This window comes from Oculina patagonica, chromosome 2 (genome assembly GCF_052425735.1).
Source record: "Oculina patagonica isolate OP01 chromosome 2, crgOcupat, whole genome shotgun sequence".
Classification (NCBI taxonomy): Eukaryota; Metazoa; Cnidaria; class Anthozoa; order Scleractinia; family Oculinidae; genus Oculina; species Oculina patagonica.
In genome coordinates, this window is record NC_135759.1 from 21,077,812 (window position 1) to 21,097,671 (window position 19,860).

A 19,860-nucleotide genomic window follows, 5' to 3' on the forward strand; every position below is an offset into this window, starting at 1 on the left:
TTAGTTCGAGCCATTCTGAGGTTGCTTCTTCCTCCGCAACAGCACATTCAAAGCCATCGACAGCGCTCTAACTATGTTGACGATCTTCTGTGGGATACCATACTGATTCATTATCATCCATAAGCCGTTTCTGTGCACTGAGTCAAACGCCTTCTCGAAATCTACGAAATTGATATAGAGAGTTGCCTGCCATTCATTCACTTGCTCCAATATATTGCGTAGGATGAAAATTTGCTCCGTCGTTCCTCTACCAGATCTAAATCCAGCCTGTTCCTTACGGAGCCTGTTATCAATCCCCATGCGAATGCGATCAATTACAATTCTTCCCAATATCTTGCTAACAACTGGTAGGAGAGTCACTCCCCGCCAGTTCTTACACTCCCTTAAGTTCCCTTTCTTCAGTATCTTAATAATGAGCCCCCTCTTCCATTTACGTGGGACCTTTTCCAGACTCCAGATCGTGTCTATAAGTTCTTTCACTCTATCGGTTGTAAATTCAAGGTCTGCCTTCAGTAGTTCAGCTGTTATCATATCTTCACCAGGGGCTTTACCATTCTTAAGACTCTTTATTGCCCTTCTTATCTCAGCTTTGCTCACAGGTCCCGTGTCAATGTCAGCTATGTCCTGTTTTTCACAATCTTCTTCATTGATCGGGTAGGCTGGCTCCATGAAATGCTCTCTCCACCGCTTCCTTCTATCCTCATCGCTGGTTAAGGCGTTACCATTTCTGTCGTTGACTACTGTGCTCTGCCTTGGTTTGTCGTTGCAGATCGTTTTAGTTAAGTTGTAAAGAGTCTTCATGTGTTGCATATTCGCTGCTTCCTCTGCTTCTTTTGCTATCCCTTCTGTCCAATTCCTCTTGTCCCTGCGTATTTGCCTCTTCACTTCTCGGTCTTTGGCTTTATATTCTACTCGCCTCTTTTCTTTCAGTCTCTCGGAGCTGGTTCCATCAAGTTTTAGTTTAATCATTTTCCTCTGCTCAATCAGGTCCCATGATTCTTTACTGATCCATGGCTTAACTTTCTTTTTCTTATATCCTAGAACTTTCTTTGCTGTCATATTGTAAGCCTCCTCTATGATACCGTTAGCCTTCTCCAGCTCAGCTTCTGACCGATCTGTTTCGTCATCTTCCAGCTCCTCCCTCTGCAATATCTCAAACCTGTTCCTTAGTTCCAAACAAAACTGCCTCCTACACACATCGTTCTCCAGCTTCTGAGTATCATATCTCGTTCTCCTAATTCCACGTCTTTTAGGAGCTGCTTTTAGCTTTAACCTCAGTTTGGTGCAAACCAGGTGGTGGTCACTGGCGATATCAGCTGATCTTATGGCTCTTGTGTCCAGCACAGATGTTCTAAATTTCCTGTTGATTAACACATGATCTATCTGATTGCAAGTGCGTCTATCAGGGGATATCCAAGTTTGTTTATGGATCTCCTTATGAGGAAATATCGTACCTGTGATCACTAGGTCGTTCATGCCGCAAAACTCGCATAGTTTCTCGCCATTGTCGTTCCTGGTTCCAACTCCATGCTTACCCATTACTCTTTCGTATCCTTCTACATCGCTTCCTACCTTTGCGTTCAAATCTCCAGTGATAACCAGCAAATCGTGCTTCGGTGTTTTTTCCACTATTGCCTGGAGCTTCTCATAGAAATGATCTTTCACCTCTTCATCAGTGTCATTAGTGGGGGCATAGGCATGTATCAGCGTTAACTTGACATACCTAGAGTGGAATCTGGCTCGGATTATTCGCTCATCTATAGGTGTCCAGTTGATCAATGCTTTTGCTGCATCTTTGTTTAGCATGATGGCCACGCCATGTTGATGAACTTCGTCATCTCTGCCAGAATACACTATCGTCTCACCTGTAGTGAGAATGAACTTCCCCGATCCACACCATCTGCTTTCACTTATACCCATTATCTGCAACTTAGCCTCTCTCATTGCTTTCGCCGCTTGGGCTGCCTTCCCTTGTGCATACAAGGTTCTTACGTTCCAGTTTCCTATCCTCAACTGTGTTTTTGGGTGCACTAATGTCGTCCTCGGCTCCAGAGTTTCCATGCGGCTTTCGCTCTGGAGCGTCATGTTGTGTGCCACTCGGCCCCCAAGATTCGATAGATTGCCTCTAATGTGTACGGTTTCTGTAATCATTCATTTTTTTACGAGGTTAGGTGATTAGCCTAACGCCCAACCCCCAACCTGGAGGACCAGGAGCTGCCCTTCGTCAGGTCTCTATCCCTTGACCAATCCGGCACGGTTGAACCCACCAGGGACTAAGTCCTCACCGGCATAGCTCTTGGGGTCACTGAGACACGCAAGCTCTACCACCACGCCAAGGTGACAAGCCCAGGGTAGAGAATCAAGGTAAGTGTAATTGTTGACAATTTCAATTTTGTCATTGTTTATTTGAAAATAGATGTTTGTTGAGTAAAGATTTCCTACATTTCTTTTGGAAGATGACAACTTTCGTTTTCTTTGGGTAACGGACAGCAGCCAATCATTACAGTATTTTTCGAGAATGGAAAGTGCCTTCTGCAGGACTTTAGCTAAGTGAGAGATTAATACTAAGTCGTCTGCGTAAAGCAAACAATTTAAATTAGAGTCGTTAGGTAGAGCGATAGGATCTGTGTCTTCTCGGTCTAGTAAAAAAGGTATTTCATTTAAGTACAAACTAGTAATACGTGACTCGCAGGGCCTCGCGAAGCTCTGGGTTGGGGAGGGGCCGGGGGGGGGGGGGTGTTATAAATAAGGTGTGGATTATTTGAAGTTGAACATTAATTAAATTGTACATATTCAATTTTCCACAGTAGGCAGGAAGATATATTTGTTAGAAATTTTATTTCAACGGGCATGGCCGCGACACCCTCGTTCCCAGGGCCTACTCCGCTTTAAAGATGGTGGCTTTTTCTGGTTCGTAAAGAGGTATAAAGCGTTGGGAAGCGCAGGCTATTTTCAAAATCATCGACAAATTATTGGATAGTCGCATTTTGAACATTTATTTGATGGCATAAAAAAAAAAAGAAGAACGAACGGCAGGAGGATTCGAAGCCTCCGCCCGCACGCCCCTGATGGCGATTAGGCCCAGACAGATTGTGCTCGGCAACTTTTGAGCAACTTTTGGCGTTTGGAGCAACTTTTTCCAATTTTAGCAACCTTGAGCAACTTTTGGCTTTCTGAGCAACTTTTGAGCAACTTTGTATTGATATGCCTAATAAGAATCACAAAAATTAACATGTGGTTGAAATTTTGAAAAGGAAACATCTATTTCTGTAAAAACATTGATACTTTGCATACTAGCAGGGAACGGGTGTTGAAGAGGTGTTGAGAGGACATCATAAGCCCACCTCGTCCCCAGTTATTTTCGGTTCACTACCACTGCCTGGTCTCCCAGGCTTTCTTGGCCTGGTTGCCCAGCGTCGGCAGCGTGTTCTTCCTCAAAATGGCGGACGGCGATTTAATAGATTTAATATCGCAGGACACCGGAGAAAACGAAGTTGTTGCACAAGAAGAAACAGAATCTGAGGAAGAAGAAGATCCAATTTTGATTGCGACAAATGCTGGCGCGAGTCTTCGTGCCCAAGATATACACTTCAGATTAATATATTAAACTTTCTTAAGTTCCAATTATCCAAAAAGAACAATGATTGATGATTTTTAATAATATTTGTATGAAATATTGATATATTAAAGTAGCAACTTTTGAAGTTTTAGTAGCAACTTTTTGGGTTTTTGGGCAACATTTTAGCAACTTTTTGGCTTTAAAAAGAGCAACTTTTCATGATTTTGCGAGCACAATCTGTCTAGGCCTAATGGCGATGAAAGGTTTATAGCCTGAAAAGGCGTTGAGGGAGTATTATGTGGAAATCAATGTTATTTTAATCCGAAAAGAAAAACGATAAAAATGAAAGGCTCAGGATTCGAACCCACAAAAAAAAAGAAAAAAGAAAAAAAAAAAAAAAACTCTAGCCGGATTCGAACCCCCGACCTCAGGTCCGAAGATCTGATTTCAAGTTCGACGCCTTACCGTTAGGCCACCAGCGCGCGGCGGCCGTGTGACGTCATTTCCGCCACACACCAAGCTCACAAATATATTTTTACTAGTAGTAATCAGCGATTAGGGGAATGCGTTCGAGTAAGGCGTGAAAGGAGGGGTAGTTTTTGGTGTTGACTGAGATTTCCCCTTTTTCCTGTACAATTTGTTGGTAATGGGACAAAAGAGGAAGGTGAAATGTTTGTAAGAATAATTTAACAACATTGATGGCGAATAAACTGTGAACAATAACTTTATTTATTCCAAGAATGAATGACAATTGCTTGTCTTTGAATGTGTGTTATGTGTAACACACAAGTATGAAAGTAACGACACAGTTCAAAGTTCAAACTTAAACTCAGCTGTGGCACTGTTCCTTTAAGGTTACAGACAACATTATTAACCGGGCGGAGACTGGGCCGGCCCGGTTCATAAATCGCCCGGAATTTTGTCGTTGTCGTGTCGGTAAATCGTTCCAGACCCGCTCGGCCGCTTCCTTGGGCAGGGTTCAAATCACGCACTTTTGATATTTATTCTGCAGGAGCTATTAAACCAGGGCCCGGCTATTAAATCACTCTTCTATTTTAAATTTTATCTAAAACCCTGATTTCTGTTAAGCGTGAAATATATATTTTTTTGTTATTCAAGCGTTTGGATTGCGAAACCGGTTATTGTTTTGACAGCTCCAAACCGCTACGTCAGTCACGCAATGTTTTTGCAGCAAGCTTTACGCATAGCTGCTTTTTAAAAAAAACGGCTGATAGCCAGAGCATTTTTGAGCCGGAATACTTTGAAGATGCTTTCCATTCAATAGGAAGAATTATGTCCATGCATTTTCATCCGTGCACAGTTGAGCTGGCAAAGTCGCGTATCAGAGACGATTGAATTTTTGCACAGCAAAATAATCTTATTTTGGTTCTTAATGTAAAAGCTTTACTTACACACTTCCCAAGACTTCAGTAAACAAAATGGTAATGTATAGTATTTCTACGAACTATGATGGTATTTGTGAAGGGATCCGTAAAGCCAGCAAGTAAAACAAATGGTCTGCAAAATGAAAATGAAATCTTGGCGCGGGTAATTTAATACATGTAATTAAATTCTCCCACGGCATGCAAAATTTCACGGTTTTGAAATTTTCTAAATCTTTTTGCCTTTAAAAATGTTTCTTGACCCCATCTTGAATAAAAATTAATCAAAAACTTTTTTCATGTTTCTTTATTTTTTCACGTTTGTATTAGTTGCCTTTTTAGGCTTTTGAAACGAACACGGCATCTATTTATAGATTGAGGCACCGTGTGATGTTTTTAATACACATATTTGCTTTATTTGTCGTAGTAGTTCACTACGCCGCTTTAATTCTTGGCCAGGATTCAGATCCCGCACTTTTGATATTTACTCTGCAGGAGCAATTAAAATTTCAGTTTATCTAATACCCCAATTTCTGTTAAACGTGAAAGATATATTTTTGTGTTTTTATTCAAGCGTTCGACTCAAGCGAGTACTGGAGTCCGAAACCGGTGATTGTCGACAGGTCGAAGCTTTTTTACATCAGTGACGCAATGTTTTTGCAGCAAGCTCCTTCATTTAAAAACGGCTCCAGACTCTACTTGAAGATGTTTTTCAGTTAGCAAGAATTGTGTCCATTTTGTCCATTTCCATCCGTGTACAGTTGGGCCGACAAAGTCGTGTGTCACAGACGAATTGAATATTTACACAACAAAAAAACCTTATTTTGTTCTTGATGTAAAAACTTTACTTGCACACTTTTTAAGAACTCAGAAAACAAAATGGAAATGCAAAGTAATAATATAATAATTTCTTCAAACTAGAATGGAATTTAAATCGGTAAAGCCATCGTGTGAAATAATAGACGGCAAAAATGAAAACTTGCCCTTTGGCCCGTATAATTAATTAAATTTTATCACGGCATGCTATTTTCACAGCTTTCAAAATGATCATGACTAATACACCACACGAGTACTACGAGCAACATACGGGTAACATACGAGTAACACACGAAACATACGGGTACATACAGGTAACATACAAGTAACATACGGATACATACGAGTAACATACGGATACATACGAGTAACATACGGATGCATACGAGTAACATACCAATACATACGTGTTCATACCAGTTCCTTTTTCATTTCCCTTTATTTTGTTTTATTTTTCATTTTTATCAGTATGCTCACCCACCCCCCTTCCCGTCAACAAGGTTGCGTGACGAGCCCAAAGGACAAAACGTATTGAAGACGTATCAAGAATTTGAAATGTTATAAGGTCAATAGCTCAACTTCTTGAATTCACTTATATACGATCTTACCCGTAACATACGAGTAACATAAGGACACATACGGGTGCATACCAGTTCCTATTTCATTTCACGTTATTTTATTTTGTTTTTTATTTTTCATTTTTTTGTTCTTTGTCCTTTGGGCTCGTCACGCAATCTTTTTGGAGGGGAGAGCGATGGAGAAACACGTTACATCTAATAACCAATAATTGATTTTTCGATTATTATTCGATTATTATACTCGTTTGTTACCTCAGTATGTACCCGTAATTGCCCGTATGTTTTGTTTTGTTTTCTTGTGTTGCATAAAATAAAAATGAAAAATAAAATGAAATGAAATGAAATAGGAACTGGCATGCACCCGTATGTATCCGTATGTTACTCGTGTGTATCCGTATGTTACTCGTATGTTACCTGTATGTAACCGTATGTACCCGTATGTTCCGTGTGTTACTCGTATGTTACCCGTATGTTACTCGTGGTACTCGTGTGGTGTATTAGTCATGATCTTTCAAAATTTTTAATGCAATTCAAATGTTTCTTCGCCTCATCTTGAATCTTTTTTTCACATTTAGTTGGGATTTTTAACAGCATCTGTTATCTAATACGTGTGATCTAATGCATGCCCTTTTTTAGTCTTTTTATTTTCTTTTGTAATTTTGTTTAGAAGTTTTTCTGTTATTCTTGATATTTGACTCGTTTTATTCGTTTTTTTTATTACTTATGTGACTCGTTTTATTCGAGCATTCGAGTCAATACTGTAATTTTATGGTTACTCCTCTCTTTTTAGCGAGAAATATATAATATATATTTTTTTGTTTTTCATTCAAGGGTTTTGAGTTTCAGTCGGAACCGAACGGCGATGGAGAAATGACCTGCAATGAATCACGCAATCAAGAACTCGCGTTTTCGTGACTGCTTCCCAAAATTGACGTGAAGAGCTTGCATGTTTGAAAGCTAAAAAGCTTTCTTATCTTGTTGTTATTCCCATTTTTTTGGTGTGATACATTTTTAAAAATGTTTAAAAGCGCTTCTTAGTTTTTAACGAAATCTTTCTAATAGCCCAATTTCGATATATTAAAATTCAGCCTAAAACAATAAACCTCAGGACGCGGCTCCGGGGACCAAACTATAGAATTTGTAGGGTTTATTCCCCGGAGCCTCGTAGTGATGTCTATTGTTTTAGGCTAAGTTTTAAAATATCGAAATTGGGCTATTGTTTGTTTGTTTTGTTCGGAGATCACTTGTACTGCCGTTTAACTGGTTTGAGTTCATTTATTCAAGATTGCACACAAAACGTTTTCAATACCTAGGTTATTCAGTATTCAGAAAAAAAAAATAAAAATTTGAAAGCCTAAGCAGGAATTTGTCCAAGCATGGAAAAACAATCCACAGACTTGCGTGTTACTCAATATAAATTAAATGCTATTTTAAAAGTTTTTGCTGTACTTGCCTAATCAAGTAGTTAAACATTAACCGCCCGGTTTTAAGCATTAAGCTTTAAGCGTCTTGTTTTATATTTGAAACAGCAACATGTGAATTCCATAGAAAGCAATTTTACTTGAAACAGCAATCTATTGAAGTATGAATTAATATTGCAGAATTTGCTTTCAACTAAAAATAATTACTGCCTGGATAATTACATTGTCACACCAAGTTCCCGGTGTTGACATTTGCTGAATGTAGTCTTGCCAACTATTGTCAGAAATGCTCTGAACATAAAATTCTGGATGATTATTCAAGTGCCTAATACCAGCAGCACGAATTTGAAAATGCAACTCTGCAGTTCCATACAGTTGGTGTGAAGCTGACCTAAAAAAACAGTCTCCACTCCCACCAACATCATAAGTACGGTGTTCGAGGAGTATCATTATAAAATCTATCACATTTGATTATTTTGTTGATGTTTTGGTTTTCGTAATTTTTTACTTTGATTGATTGCATGGGGTTTTGATTTCCAAAACTTCCAGCTTTGATTTATTTTGTTAAATTTTTGATTTCGCGAATGAGTTTTTGATTTCTCAAGTGGCGCTTTTGATTTCTCAAATGGGATGTTTGATTTCTCAAATGGCGTTTTTGATTTCTGAAATGAGTGTTTTTGATTTCTCAAATGGGATGTTTGATTTCTCAAATGGCGTTTTTGATTTCTCAAATGGCGATTTTGATTTCTCAAATGACGTCTTTGATTTCTCAAATGTGATGTTTGATTTCACAAATGGCGTTTTTAATCGGGCGGGGCCTGGGCCCGATTCATAATCTGTGTCAGATTCTGTCGTTTTTTTTTTTGTCGGTAAATCGTTCCAGAACCTCGCGGCCCAGCCGATCCCTTGGTCACGGTCACGCAAGTTTTCATTACTTGCGAAACATTACGTTCAAATCGTACAAGTGTTACAAAATCATTCCCGTCTAATTTTACGAGTACTCTATGCTCTGTTAACGCGAAATATATATATATTTTTGTGTCCGGCATTTAAGTCTTGACTTGGAGCGAGTACTGGAGATTCGCATTGCAAAATCTTGCTTTCTTTGCCATGTCCAAACTATTTTAATATTGTGAACGCAATACCAATTAATAAATTCCACGGCTCAGACACGCACAATTTTTACGGCTTCAAAACTTTCGAAATTCAAATACTTTTCGAAACATTTCTTGGTCTTATCTTGAAAAAAAAAAATCAATCTGAAACATCTTTTTGGAGATTCTTACGTTTGTCTCAGAGCGAGTACTAAATATTCAAATTGTGAAAGCTATTTTCGTAGTAAACACTACGTCATTCACGCAATTTTGTCTTCGCCGGAAACTGCAAGCGTCACTGCAGTGCACTTTTTTCAGCCAGACTCCACTTTAAAGAAATTTTATGAGGAAGAACTGTTTTATTGAAGCGTTTGACTCAGAGTGAAAACAAAACGCCGTATTACGTACCCGGACTGTACTGAATACTGCAAAACAACGCAGTTTGACATGTACAAGTGGTGCAAGCTAAATAAAGAACCATTAGGTCATGACAGATTTCAAAACCGTAGCGATCAGCCGATCACTCGCGTTTAACATGAACACTCTGCTCTCTGAAATGTATAATTTTGTTTCATTCCATATTTTACAAGAAGAGAGGGCTGAATATAATCACATAGAGAAAACAAAGACCGCTTGGACATGTCCAAGCTATTTAAAACTACCACTACGTCAGACCCATGTCACGCGATCTCTCGCTTGTAGCTATAAATAATCATTCACCTATTTTCTGTTTGAATACTCTGCGCTCTGTTTGTGTGAAATACTTATTGTTGTGTTACTCAAGCGTTTGGCTCGGAGCGAGTATAAGTCGTACAATTTAGCCAGAACGTGTTAAATATTGCAAAACAACGACTTATTTTCTGGATATCCCAATTTTTGTTTTGAGTTTACGGTATTTTGAGAATCGAAACGTTATCGAAATGTAAGTTGCAAGCTCAGCAAGAATGTGTCAAAGCACGGGATACACCTCATCCGCTAAACGGAGAAATACAATGGGATGGCCTTAGTCTACTCTTTATTTTGGCTCTTTATTTTGTCTCTTTTTGTGATTTGGCTTTCTTTTAAATGAACTGGTTTGGGTTATTTTATTGAACATTCGGAACAAAATAAATATTTGCATGCTAAGCAGGCATTTTTCCGGCTAGGCATGTGGTTTTAATAAGCAAAAGATGACGTGGTAAAGGAAATTCATGTCACGTTCACTCCGTGACTAACGCAAACACGACTTGTGTGTTTCTCAAGTGACTGCTTTTCTAAATATTTTACTGTGCGGTGCCGTGCCTTTAAGCCAAAGCACTGAAAGAGGTCAGGAGGTCAAGCATTACCCGCACGATTATAAACTGCTTGCAGTTCTTGTTGATTTCTGAAATGAGTGTTTTTGATTTCTCAAATGGCGATTTTGATTTGAGATTTCTCAAATGGCGTTTTTGATTTCTCAAATGGCGATTTTGATTTCTCAAATACCGACAACTGATAAGATCGAAATTTGATCACCGGCAGCTCGCGTGACAATCTGCTTCAGCGAGGTCAACTATGGCTGCGATGTCAGGCCACGGAACTCCTGAAAATGGTACATTTTGTTGATGTCAATGTTTTTAGATCCATTTTGGTCGTTCACAGTCACAGTTCATCATTAGTTTTACAGTAACAGGTCTAATTTACGAACCATTATATTAAGCACGCTTTCCATATGATCTGGATCACCAGTTTCGATATCGATCATTGCACGATCGCCATCCATCATACGGGCTTTGGATATGGCTTATTCGTTAACTTATAATTTCTGTTTGCTTCAGATCTAAAAGATTACATTCTAAGTCATGTACGGTCATTGAAGAGTCTGGACATTATTAGGGAATATATCTGGAAGGATTATGGCGTGAACTGGAGGTAAGCGATAAAGCTCAGTGAATCAAAGATCTCTTCGAGATATCGACTTTTTTTGCATGAAGTTAGTATGAGTAGAAGGTTTATCCTGGGCATTGTTGTTCGAACATATCATGGAAGAATTCAAACGTCTTTCAGTTCAAGCATTTTTTTATTTTCGCGGAGTAAATGCTGTACTTGTCAGTCGCGACGGCTGGGTGCTTTGCGACTCATATACTTTGGCTTGGTTAAAAAAGGTAAACTTTGACGTTTGCCTTTAACATGTTTAATCGAAATATTTTTTCCTTTCGAGTTAGAAAGATTTCTACTTTATGCAGAAAAATAACGCCTGATCGCAGGTTAGGCTACGCACGACAGAGTTACCTTTTGTCTCGTCACGCAATCTTAACCCCACATTGAGAAGTAAATTTTCGTTTGGATATTACCAAAAGCCGCTTCTCCTTGTTATTCTTTACCTTACGGCTACACATCCCATTTCTAACGACTACATTTCCAGCAAAACAGTTGCTGTTTATTTTTCTAATGGCGATGCATTAACTTCTGAACGGAAGAAACGTTTAACGTTTACTGCTTCCACCGGAAGTAATTTCACAACAGGCTACAAAACCGACACTTAAAAGAAGACCACCAGCTGCAAGTCTACAATGTACAAGACCAGTTTTCTGTTTTAAAGAAATGCCGCACGAAGTTGGACTGTTTAATTTACGAAATGCTCTTTATTAGAAACATAAAGCCGAAACTTAACACGCAATCAGATTCTGTGCATGCTAAACTGTTTATTTAAAATCTTAATATGCTAATATATTATCACACCCTAGATCACTATATAAGCCTGAACTCCGTATTATAGTTTTAACTTGATAATGATGACATGGCGTCATCGAAACGTCGTTCTATTTTCCTATCGCTTATTTTTCTTCTCAAATGTTTCACAAAACATTTTGTTATTCGAAAGCTACAAAAACACTTATAAATATCACTTAACACATTTAATGATGTTGCAATTAGCGAAGCGCACTAATGACGTCACAGAATTTGACCCCCGGTGTGAGTCAAAATTCGGACAAACAAACCGCTCTGTAAGAGCAATGTATGGTTGGCGGGCACTTTGGAGGCATATTTAGCGATTGTTTCACAAAACCATGGCCAAATTGGCTCGGACTTCGGAAAACCTTACCTGTGCAACGTAGAAAGCTCAAACCGTGGTTTGAAACAAAAGGTTTGTCAAACAGAGCGATTATTCAATAAATGTGTAAAATGTTTTACTCTCAGTTATTGAATGGATTATAAATGCCCGATTTGCTGCCGGGATTTGCTGAAAGAAAACATTTATTTTTATGAGAAATGCAAAACGTTTACGCTGTTCTTAGTGGCACATTTTACAACACAACAGAGCTAACCTCAGATTTATGCCACCACAAAATTGCACAAAGAAACGCTCGTCCGATCGGTCCCCTTGCCTGACCCGAATATTTAAAGAGGTTAATTTTCGTTACACGATTGTCGCGGCAAATACTATGTAATATACACTGTTCGAGCTCGGCAGCTGTAGCTGCAGTCTGTAATAGTAATGGGGATAAATAATAGCTTTATTTAAATCAAACCCGCCGTCAATTCCATTAGAAAGGCGTTTGAATAGCATAATATTTTCGCCCTCTATCTATCATGTGTTCGTGTTGTAAAATAAAGGTTGAAAAGGTTTAAGTTCACTTTTACCGCGTAGATTCAAAGCCAAAGGAAAAATGAAGTAATGTTTAAAGCGCGAGCACAAGAGGTACTGTATTCAAAGTGTATTGTAGGTTATCATGTTTAAAATAAAAGTTTAAAAGGTTCTAGTTCACTTTATACCGCGTAAATTTGTAAAATAATTAGAAAAATCATCAAATCGGAAAAATAGGTAGAATCGCGTAGAACTCGGAGAATCGGAAAAATCGGAGAATAGCAATCGGAAGAAATGTATAATCGGAAAAATCGGAGAATCGTGTGGAACTAGGAGAATCGGAAAAATCGGAGAATAGCAATCGGAAGAATCGTATAATCGGAAAAATCGGAGAATCGTGTAGAACTAGGAGAATCGGAAAAATCGGAGAATAGCAATCGAAAGAATCGTATAATCGGAAAAATCGGAGAATCGTGTAGAACCGCCCACCGGTTAGCTCAGTGGTAGAGCGCCGGACTGTTGTGCGGGAGGTCTCGGGTTCGACTCCCAGACCGGACCAACACTCAGGGTCTTAAAATAACTGAGGAGAATGTGCTGCCTTTGTAATAGTAATAGTAAACTTGTTGGAACTGTCTTTATGGACCTTAGTAAGGCCTTTGACCTAGTTAATCACGATATTCTTCAATCCAAGCTTTCTAAATACCATATAAGCCCTAAAGCCCTAGAATGGTTTACTTCATACCTCTGCAACCGCTCACAGCAATGCTCCATGTCAGGTTCATTGTCCAGCCCTCTAGAACTCAAACTAGGGGTCCCACAAGGGTCCATATTAGGGCCTACTCTCTTCTCCATCTACATCAACGACCTACCACTATCACTTAAGAAAGCCGAAGTAGATATCTACGCAGACGACACAACAATCTGGTCAAGTGGTAATACTTGTGAGGAGATCCAACAGAAATTACAGGATACGTTAGACAGTGCAGGAAAGTGGTTTAAAGCTAATGGTATGATGCCAAACACAACAAAGACCAAACAGTTACTAATTGGTACAGCCCAGAAGGTCTGTCATGCAGACAAAAACTCTCTGGATCTGTTCCTGAACAACACCAGGCTAGACGAAGCCACTGATGAAAAGATTCTCGGAGTAAAGATTGATAAACATTTAAAATGGGACAAACACATTGACTATCTAATTAGTAAACTAAATTCCAGAATTTGTCTCTTAAAGCGTGCAAGATGTTATTTAACAACTCATTGTAGGAAGCTGCTATATAATGCCACTATCAAGCCTATCCTTGAGTACTGTTGCACTGTATGGGGTAATTGCTCCAATGAGAATTTAATTAGACTACTAAGAATCCAAAAACGGTGTGCACGATTAATACTTGATGCTAAGTTCTCTGATAACTCTGTGAAGTTATTTACTAAATTAGGATGGCTCCCCATAGACGATATTATACGTAGCAGAAAGCTTTATCTATTACATAAGATTAGTTTTGGACACTGTCCAGATTATTTCATTCCATATATACATCATCTAAAGGACACGCATAGCTACAACACCAAAGCTACAACAAAGAACAACGTAGTTATTCCTAAATACAAAAGAATTTCAGGTGGCAGGACCTTTCACGTCAGCGCAACCCGCCTCTGGAACAATGTTGACGTCTCTATTCGTAATTCTGCATCGCACAAACAGTTTACAGGAAAACTACACCAAACGCTACTAAAACAAAATGCTGGACTAGAACATTTTAAAATCAGTAGCACTTTTTAGCTCTTAGTGTATTAAATTAAGTTTAAATTTTTATCATTTAGTTAGGTTTATATAGAACATTTTAAAATCAGCAACATTTTTTAACATTTTTTAGTTCTCATTGTATTGAATTAAGTTTAAATTTTTATCACTGTCTTAAGTATATAACATGTAGTTAGGTTTATAATATGTAGTTAAGTATGTATTATGTAATTAATTAGGGAGGGCCATATTGCAAACTACTGGGCCACCAGTAAATTATGTTACCCTCGTTAAATAAAGTCTTTATTATTATTATTATTATTATTATAATTACATCTGCAAATGGTTAGACATTCTAGTCTTCTCGGATAAGGACGATAAACCGTAGGCCCCGTCTCCTGCATCTTCAGTGTTATAATCAGCAGGGGACGTTAAAGAACCCACACACTCATCGCAAAGAGTAGGGCATGAAGTTCCCGGTGTTGTGGTCTGTTCTATTCCATGGGTTGGTGGTGGGGTGAGATCATACACATGGACGGATAGCGGCAGCCATAGGCGCCTTATATATGCTGATGTCCGATCTCATCCCTTAATTCTGTAAATTGTAAATAGTTACTGAAAAGCCCTGTTGGGAGCTGACTATTAAAGTTTACATATTTACAACTAGGAGAATCGGAAAAATCGGAGAACAGCAATCGGAAGAATCGTATAATCGGAAAAATCGGAGAATCGGAAAAATAGGAGAAATCGCAAAATCGCAAAATAACAATCGGAAGAATCGTGTTGAACACGGAGAATAAGAATAATCGGAGAATCGGAAGAATTGTACGTCACAATTCATATTTTACTATTCTCCGATTTAGCCATAATCGCACTCTTCTGAAACAGATCGGATGGCCGGCGATCAGTGCCGTCAAATTCGGGAAGAATTCTGAACTTCTTGCAACCGACGATCTTTCCGGTGCCTAAATGAAGCAAACATACAAGTGCTATCCTTCGCAATTATATAATTCGATAGTAATTCGCTATCCGCCGCTTAAATTTCTCGGCAGCCTGAATAATTTTGCAGTGGAAATCAAGGTGTCATTACCGGATCTTCGACTAATAAATTCAATTTTGGGCCATTTTTTGGATACCTTCAATCTGTTTTTCACTTACTAAAGCAAAAATGTTTGAAATCTATCATTTTTCGAGCCTTTCGAGAATCTCGGCTTCAAATTGTGCCTTTCTCGCCCTTTTTTTTCTTGTCAAGAATGCGTCCCCTCCATACAAAGCCTTTGCTAGACTTTCTCAAAGTCCTTCTACGCGCGGTTTAGGTATGTCGCCATCTCGCGACTTCGTCACTCGCGGTCGTCGCTTCGCGACTCACTGCACTGCACTGCGCGTCGCTTCGCGACGCGTGGCTCGCTTCGCTCGCCAATAGAGGGCGACTTGGTGCAAGTCTAAGCCTTTGCCAAAACTAAAATTGTTGTCCGACTCACGACTCACTGTGGTGAAATCTATTTTTAGTAATAGTGCGCTTTGCTAGATGATGTTGCAATTCTAAATTGTGCAACTCAGCAGAAATAATCAATTGTCACGAAATGAGTTCCCTTTGGTTAACTATTATCAACGTTTTAGTGTGTTCGTGCGGGTAATGTTTGAACTCCTGACCTCTTTCAGTGCTTTGGCTAAATTAAAGGCACGGCGCCGCACAGTAAAATCTTTAGAAAAGTAGTCACTTGAGAAACACACAAGTCGTGTTTGCGTTAGTCACGGAGTGAACGTGACATGAATTTTCTTTACCACGTCATCTTTTGCTTTTTAAAACCACATGCCTAGCCGGAAAAATGCCTGCTTACGCATGCAAATATTTATTTTGTTCCGAATGTTCAATAAAATAACCCAAACCAGTTCATTTAAAAGAAAGCCAAATCACGCCAAAATAAAGAGTAGACTATAAAGGCTATCCCATTGTGTTTCTCCGTTTAGCGTCTTCCGACAAGCTTTTGGTAATTCCCCTGGCGCGATGACGTGTATCCCGTGCTTTGACACATTCTTGCTGAGCTTGCAACTTACGTTTCGATAACGTTTCGATTCTCAAAATACCGTAAACTCAAAACAAAAATTGGGATATCCAGAAAATAAGTCGTTGTTTTGCAATATTTAACACGTTCCGGGTAAATTGTACGACTTGTACTCGCTCCGAGCCAAACGCTTGAGTAACACAACAATAAATATTTCACACAAACAGAGCGCAGAGTATTCAAACTGAAAATAGGTGAATGATTATTTATAGCTACAAGCGAGAGATCGCGTGACATGGGTCAGACGTAGTGGTAGTTTTAAATAGCTTGGACATGTCCAAGCGGTCTTTGTTTTCGCTATGTGATTTTAGGTTAAATTAATATTAGCGCCTAAGGACTTGTACTAGTAAAAATTGCGTTCTTAATCGTTTTAAACTTCGCTGCCTTCGAGCGAGTTATGTGACGTAAGATTTGGGCTACTCACGTTTTTGATTCTTATATAATGTTTGTAAATTTGACAAGTCACGTTTTTTCTACAAGAACGGAAGTGCTGAAGCACAACTATAGAGTGACACTTTACAAGTCACGCGCTTTGATCACCCACAGCGGAAAGTATTCCCTTGAGAAATTAAAACAGTCCCCTGAGAGTTAACAAGAATGCAATCCCTTCCGGTTCAGATTTTAGCCCATGTAAACGCTATTCTACTTCTTTTTGCTTGTAAACAAGCAAAAAAAGTCGAAAAAATGGGTTGTCGGTTCCATCCGGCGCGCGGTTGTCCACTCTAACCACCCCCTCCCCCCCCCCTCTCCTCCTCCCTCTCGGACCAATGGTTCGGTTGTATTCGATCGCTTCATCTGACTGAACAATGGTTCGGTTGTATTCGATAGCTCCATCTGCTCTGATGTCGTCTACACCGTGCAAATGTTTAACGCAAATGCGAGCCTCATCACTCGATAACGCCGTGTTCTGATCACAAGTAACGATCAAGTGGCTCAACAGCCGCCGAGCTACATAACTCGGAAAGTTTGTTATTTGATCACAAGCCATAATCAAGTGGCACAATGGCCGCTGAGCTATACAACACAGAACATTTGCTATTTGACCACAAGCAACGGTCAGTTTTGGTCGCAGTTCAGCGACCAAAGACGACAGAAGAGGCGATTCTTGTACGAGAACGAAAGTAAACAGTTTTACTAAGTACACAATCTAACGACCAAACGAAATGTTCTAGCGAATTCGTGAAGCACGCGTGCAGAACAGCGACCAAAGACGACAAAAGGGACGATTCAATGCAATCAAAGATCTCTTCGAGATATCGACTTTTTTTGCATGAAGTTAGTATGAGTAGAAGGTTTATCCTGGGCATTGTTGTTCGAACATATCATGGAAGAATTCAAACGTCTTTCAGTTCAAGCGTTTTTTTATTTTCGCGGAGTAAATGCTGTACTTGTCAGTCGCGACGGCTGGGTGCTTTGCGACTCATATACTTTGGCTTGGTTAAAAAAGGTAAACTTTGACGTTTGCCTTTAACATGTTTAATCGAAATAGTTGTTTCCTTTCGAGTTAGAAAGATTTCTGCTCGGCTTAATGCAGAAAAATAACGCCTGATCGCAGGAAAGGTTACGCACGACAGAGTTACCTTTTGTCTCGTCACGCAATCTTAACCCCACATTGAGAAGTAAATTTTCGTTTGGATATTACCAAAAGCCGCTTCTCCTCGTTATTCTTTACCTTACGGCTACACATCCCATTTCTAACGACTACATTTCCAGCAAAACAGTTGCTGTTTATTTTTCTAATGGCGATGTATTAACTTCTGAACGGAAGAAACGTTTAACGTTTACTGCTTCCACCGGAAGTAATTTCACAACAGGCTACAAAACCGACACTTAAAAGAAGACCACCAGCTGCAAGTCTACAATGTACAAGACCAGTTTTCTGTTTTAAAGAAATGCCGCACGAAGTTGGACTGTTTAATTACTAGTAATTATTAGAAACATAAAGCCGAAACTTAACACGCAATCAGATTCTGTGCGTGCTAAACTGTTTATAAATCTTAATATGCTAATATATTATCACACCCTAGATCACTATATAAGCCTGAACTCCGTATTATAATTTTAACTTGATAATGATGACATGGCGTCATCGAAACGTTGTTCTATTTTCCTATCGCTTATTTTTCTTCTCAAATGTTTCACAAAACATTTTGTTATTCGAAAGCTACAAAAACACTTATAAATATCACTTAACACATTTAATGATGTTGCAATTAGCGAAGCGCACTAATGACGTCACAGAATTTGACCCCCGGTGTGAGTCAAAATTCGGACAAACAAACCGCTCTGTAAGAGCAATGTATGGTTGGCGGGCACTTTGGAGGCATATTTAGCGATTGTTTCACAAAACCATGGCCAGATTGGTTCGGACTTCGGAAAGCCTTACCTGTGCAACGTAGAAAGCTCAAACCGTGGTTTGAAACAAAAGGTTTGTCAAACAGAGCGATTATTCTGATTATTCAATAAATGTGTAAAATGTTTTACTCTCAGTTATTGAATGGATTATAAAGGCCCGATTTGCTGCCGGGATTTGCTGAAAGAAAACATTTATTTTTATGAGAAATGCAAAGCGTTTACACTGTTCTTAGCATAATATTTTCGCCCTCTATCTATCATGTGTCGAAACAGATCGGATGGCCGGCGATCAGTGCCGTCAAATTCGGGAAGAATTCTGAACTTCTTGCAACCGACGATCTTTCCGGTGCCTAAATGAAGCAAACATACAAGTGCTATCCTTCGCAATTATATAATTCGATAGTAATTCGCTATCCGCCGCTTAAATTTCTCGGCAGCCTGAATAATTTAGCAGTGGAAATCAAGGTGTCATTACCGGATCTTCGACTAATAAATTCAATTTTGGGCCATTTTTTGGATACCTTCAATCTGTTTTTCACTTACTAAAGCAAAAATGTTTGAAATCTATCATTTTTCGAGCCTTTCGAGAATCTCGGCCTCAAATTGTGCCTTTCTCGCCCTTTTTTTCTTGTCAAGAATGCGTCCCCTCCATACAAAGCCTTTGCCAAAACTAAAATTGTTGTCCGACTCACGACTCACTGTGGTGAAATCTATTTTTAGTAATAGTGCGCTTTGCTAGATGATGTTGCAATTCTAAATTGTGCAACTCAGCAGAAATAATCAATTGTCATGAAATGAGTTCCTTTTGGTTAACTATTAGCAACGTTTTAGTGTGTTCGTGCGGGTAATGTTTGACCTCCTGACCTCTTTCAGTGCTTTGGCTAAATTAAAGGCACGGCGCCGCACAGTAAAATCTTTAGAAAAGCAGTCACTTGAGAAACACACAAGTCGTGTTTGCGTTAGTCACGGAGTGAACGTGACATGAATTTCCTTTACCACGTCATCTTTTGCTTATTAAAACCACATGCCTAGCCGGAAAAATGCCTGCTTAGCATGCAAATATTTATTTTGTTCCGAATGTTCAATAAAATAACCCAAACCAGTTCATTTAAAAGAAAGCCAAATCAAGCCAAAATAAAGAGTAGACTATAAAGGCTATCCCATTGTGTTTCTCCGTTTAGCGTCTTCCGACAAGCTTTTGGTAATTCCCCTGGCGCGATGACGTGTATCCCGTGCTTTGACACATTCTTGCTGAGCTTGCAACTTACGTTTCGATAACGTTTCGATTCTCAAAATACCGT

General features: G+C 39.1%; 1 protein-coding gene across 1 annotated transcript; it reads right to left on the bottom strand.

Annotated features, from left to right (window-relative positions):
• LOC144642215 (uncharacterized) lies at positions 1–2,085 on the bottom strand. Its single transcript, XM_078501197.1, has one exon. The coding sequence runs from the start codon at positions 2,083–2,085 to the stop codon at positions 1–3; it is 2,085 nt and encodes a 694-aa protein (XP_078357323.1).
• Positions 2,086–19,860: the final 17,775 nt, after the last annotated feature.

What these genes read in the sequence shown, in the direction of transcription:
- LOC144642215 (XM_078501197.1), bottom strand. Translation starts at nt 2,085, where the DNA reads ATGACGCTCCAGAGCGAAAGCCGCATGGAAACTCTGGAGCCGAGGACG.